Source organism: Benincasa hispida, chromosome 11 (genome assembly GCF_009727055.1).
Source record: "Benincasa hispida cultivar B227 chromosome 11, ASM972705v1, whole genome shotgun sequence".
Taxonomy (NCBI): domain Eukaryota; kingdom Viridiplantae; phylum Streptophyta; class Magnoliopsida; order Cucurbitales; family Cucurbitaceae; genus Benincasa; species Benincasa hispida.
This window is the reverse complement of record NC_052359.1, coordinates 61,894,764-61,898,202: the sequence shown is the minus strand read 5'-3', so window position 1 is coordinate 61,898,202 and position 3,439 is coordinate 61,894,764. Positions and strand designations below refer to the sequence as shown.

General features: G+C 37.2%; 1 protein-coding gene across 1 annotated transcript; it reads right to left on the bottom strand.

Annotated features, from left to right (window-relative positions):
• Nucleotides 1-373: 373 nt before the first annotated feature.
• On the bottom strand, nt 374-934 carry LOC120090797 (probable LRR receptor-like serine/threonine-protein kinase At3g47570). The gene has a single exon (XM_039048506.1). The coding sequence runs from the start codon at nt 932-934 to the stop codon at nt 374-376; it is 561 nt and encodes a 186-aa protein (XP_038904434.1).
• Nucleotides 935-3,439: the final 2,505 nt, after the last annotated feature.

Below are 3,439 nucleotides of genomic sequence, written 5' to 3'. Positions count from 1 at the left end.
AAAATAAAAAAATCAATCAACTAACTTTATTTTATTCTTAAGAGCTACATCCTAGTAAATAATAATAATAAAAATAAATAAATAAAAAAGGAGGAGTGTTACCTGGAACAATGTAGTCGATAGATATTTTAAGGTCAATGGTGTTATTTTGTTGGTGATTCGGCAAATCGTTTTGATTTTGAAGCATTCTTGCAAGACCAAAGTCTGTAACATGACCCACCATGTTTTCGTCCAAGAGAACATTACTTGGCTTCAAATCATAATCAACAATCGGAGCTTCACATCCATGGTGAAGATACTCCATCGCCGCCGCAACATCCACCGAAATATCAATCCTCTGTTTCAAACTTAACCCACTTTTGTTTTCCTCGTCTCATCTGTTTCCATGAATCCAACTTTCCAAATTCCTATTTTCCATGTACTGGAATACCAACGCTTTGAAATCTAATCCCAAACAAGCACTTAGAATCTTCACCAGATTCCGATGCCTAATATACCTAAAAGCTTCACACTCAACCATAAAGCTCTTTACGACATCATTTTGGTCCATGTCAAGAACTTTAATGGCGGCCAAACCTCCATCTCTCATTACTCCTCTGTACACAGCTCCGAAACTCCCTCTTCTAATTAGATTCTCTTCACTGAAATTTCCTGTTACGGCCTTTAAGTCATAGAAGGAATACGCTCGGTGCTGTCCATCGAATGAAATCATGGTCGGTGGACCAGGCTGCTTCTCTCTGTTTTTGACATAGAAAAACAGAGCAATTACTGTAACACTAACACCGACGCAAATAGCTCCAACGATGATTCCAATTGTTCGTTTTGTGTTCGATTTTCGAAATGGAAGACTAGTTGGTAACCCCAATTGAGGTACTTCGCCACAGCTCGGAGTTCTATGATAGGAGAACTGCAGATGCATTGAGAAAGACGCCATTTTTGGGGACTTCTCCTTGGAGGTTGTTTGAAGAAGATTCAAGCTTTAGAGATATGGCAATGAACCAAGTGGTAGGATTTTTCCGGTTAATTCGTTGAACGAAAGGTCTATATATTCGATTCCTCTAATGTTTGTGAGTGTAATTAGAATTGGACCTTGGAAGGAGTTATTAGACAAGAACAGGGCTTCAAGATTTGTGAAATCTCCAATGACGGATGGAATTGATTCTGAAAGTTCATTGTCAGAGAGATCCAATACCGAAGCATTATCAAATTTTCAATTTCATAGGGCAAAGAACCAAATAGTTTGTTGAACCAAACATCCAAATAATCCAATCTTTTCAAGATGAGTAAACCATTTGGTATATTACCAATGAACCCATTTTGTCCAAGATTCAAATAATTCAAACACCGAAGTTGGAGGACTCGTGCCCCGAGCTTGTGGTCCTCCTTTTAGTGTGGATTCAATTGGGAACCCCCTCCAATGCACAAAAAATCATAATTTGCAAAAAAGAAAGGTAGTGAATCCACCACGCGCGAGTTCAATCCCCGTCGCAAATAGTTGAGCGGCTGCCGGCCAGCAACTTTTCTACACAGATATAGATTCATTCTTTGTATTTGGTCCAACTTCAAAACCCTCGAAAGAACCATAGCCAGAAGAACAAAGGAACTATACATTCGGTGTTGAAATCCAAGGGAGTTCCCCACTTAGTCTGTTTCCTTCTAACCCCATTACGAAGATAAAAGTTAAATTTGTTAGAGTGTTTGGAATGGAACCAGAGAGAAAATTATTGCTCAACAATAAGCTCTCCAAATTTCTAAGATTTTCCAATGAAGAAGGGATCTATTCACTAAAGAAATTCAATTCCAATTCAATCATACCAAGATTCCCCAAGTTTCCAATTTCTTTAGGAAGGGATTGTTGGGCCTGCTTCTGTGAACTGATGAAACTTTTTGGCCCAAATGATGAAATAAGTGAGGCCCTTTTTGCTGATCCAAACTGAGAGCCCTGTTCTTTGCCCCAAAGACTTTTGGTTGGTAGAGAACTTGGTTATTAAGAGCCCACGATTTTCCAGCTGATACCTTACACGTGGTCAATCCCACTGCTCTTTGTCTGATGGAAAAATGAAAAGAATAACTTCTTTTTTATGGGTGTTTAATGCAAATTAATTTTTCTCTCTCTCTCTTGCTCTCTGATTCTCCCGTTCTCTACCTTCTGTGTTCTTTTACGTTCTTCTAACCCTAATGCTTTCTTGCTTGATCTGTGCGACTGCTTTGAGTAAACGATGGAGGAGTCTTGCAATCGGGTAGACGATGGCAGAAAGAAAAAGTAAACGAACATGCAATCGTGTAGACAATTGCTAAAAGAAAAGATAGACGATCGGTCGATCTTCTAGACGATATGAAGAAAAAATGGTAAACGATCGAGCTATCTTGTAGACAATGAGAAGAAAGGGAAGGAAAATGCTTAGCGATGTATGTGGTTCGGTTATTAAAGCCTACGTCCACGGGAAGGAGAGAGTTTTATTAGTGAAGCTAAGTCATAGACTCTTTTTCTTTACAGATCTTTCAAGTTCTTTTTGAAGCTATGTAGTTGTTGTATCTAAAATTTTGTAAATGATGAGTATTTATACTAATTTTTGATAAAAGTAGTTACAATAACTAACTGTAAAGATTAAAGAAATGTGAAAAAGCTTCTTGAATGTTGAATGTATGAGCTTATAATCTTCAAATCTCCACCTTAAGCTCAACATGCAACCTCTTTTCCTTCTGGATTTAACATGTCTTCACCCTTTTTCAGGAAGCAGAAACCCGATCTGACCAAGACAATTAGCAAGCTTGAGTTTACTCACAGGTTTGGTAAGCATGTCGGCTGCATTCTCGGTGGTATGAACTTTTAACACCTCGACTTCTCCTTTCTCTATTCTGTCTCTGAAAAAGTGATACTTGATATCTATATGTTTGGTCCTTGAATGATACTGAGGGTTTTTGGAGAGGTGAATAGCACTTTGGTTATCACAATAGATTTTAACTACTATTTGATTAATACCAAAGTCCTTCATCAATCCTTTTAACCACAGTGCTTTCTTTATTGCTTCTGATATTGCCATGTACTCTGCTTCTGTGGTTGACAAAGCTGTGATTGACTGTAAATTTGCTTTCCAACACAGCAAGTTAGGACCAAATAAGAATAGATAACCTGTTAGAGATCTCCTTTTGTCTTGGTCACTTACAAAATCTGAATCAACATATCCATATAGCTCTAAATTTGATTCATTAATACTTTGATATATTAATTTCAATTGTTTAGACCAAATAAGATATCTTAAAATCCATTTTGTTACTTCCCAATGTCTTCTTCTAGGTTTAGACATGTATCTACTAACTAAACTAGTGTTGTATGATAAGTCTGGTCTAGTAGATATCATTAAATACATTAGACTCCCTACTGCTTAATTATAAGGAATTGATTGCATTTGAGTTAAATGTTCTATGTCTATCTCTT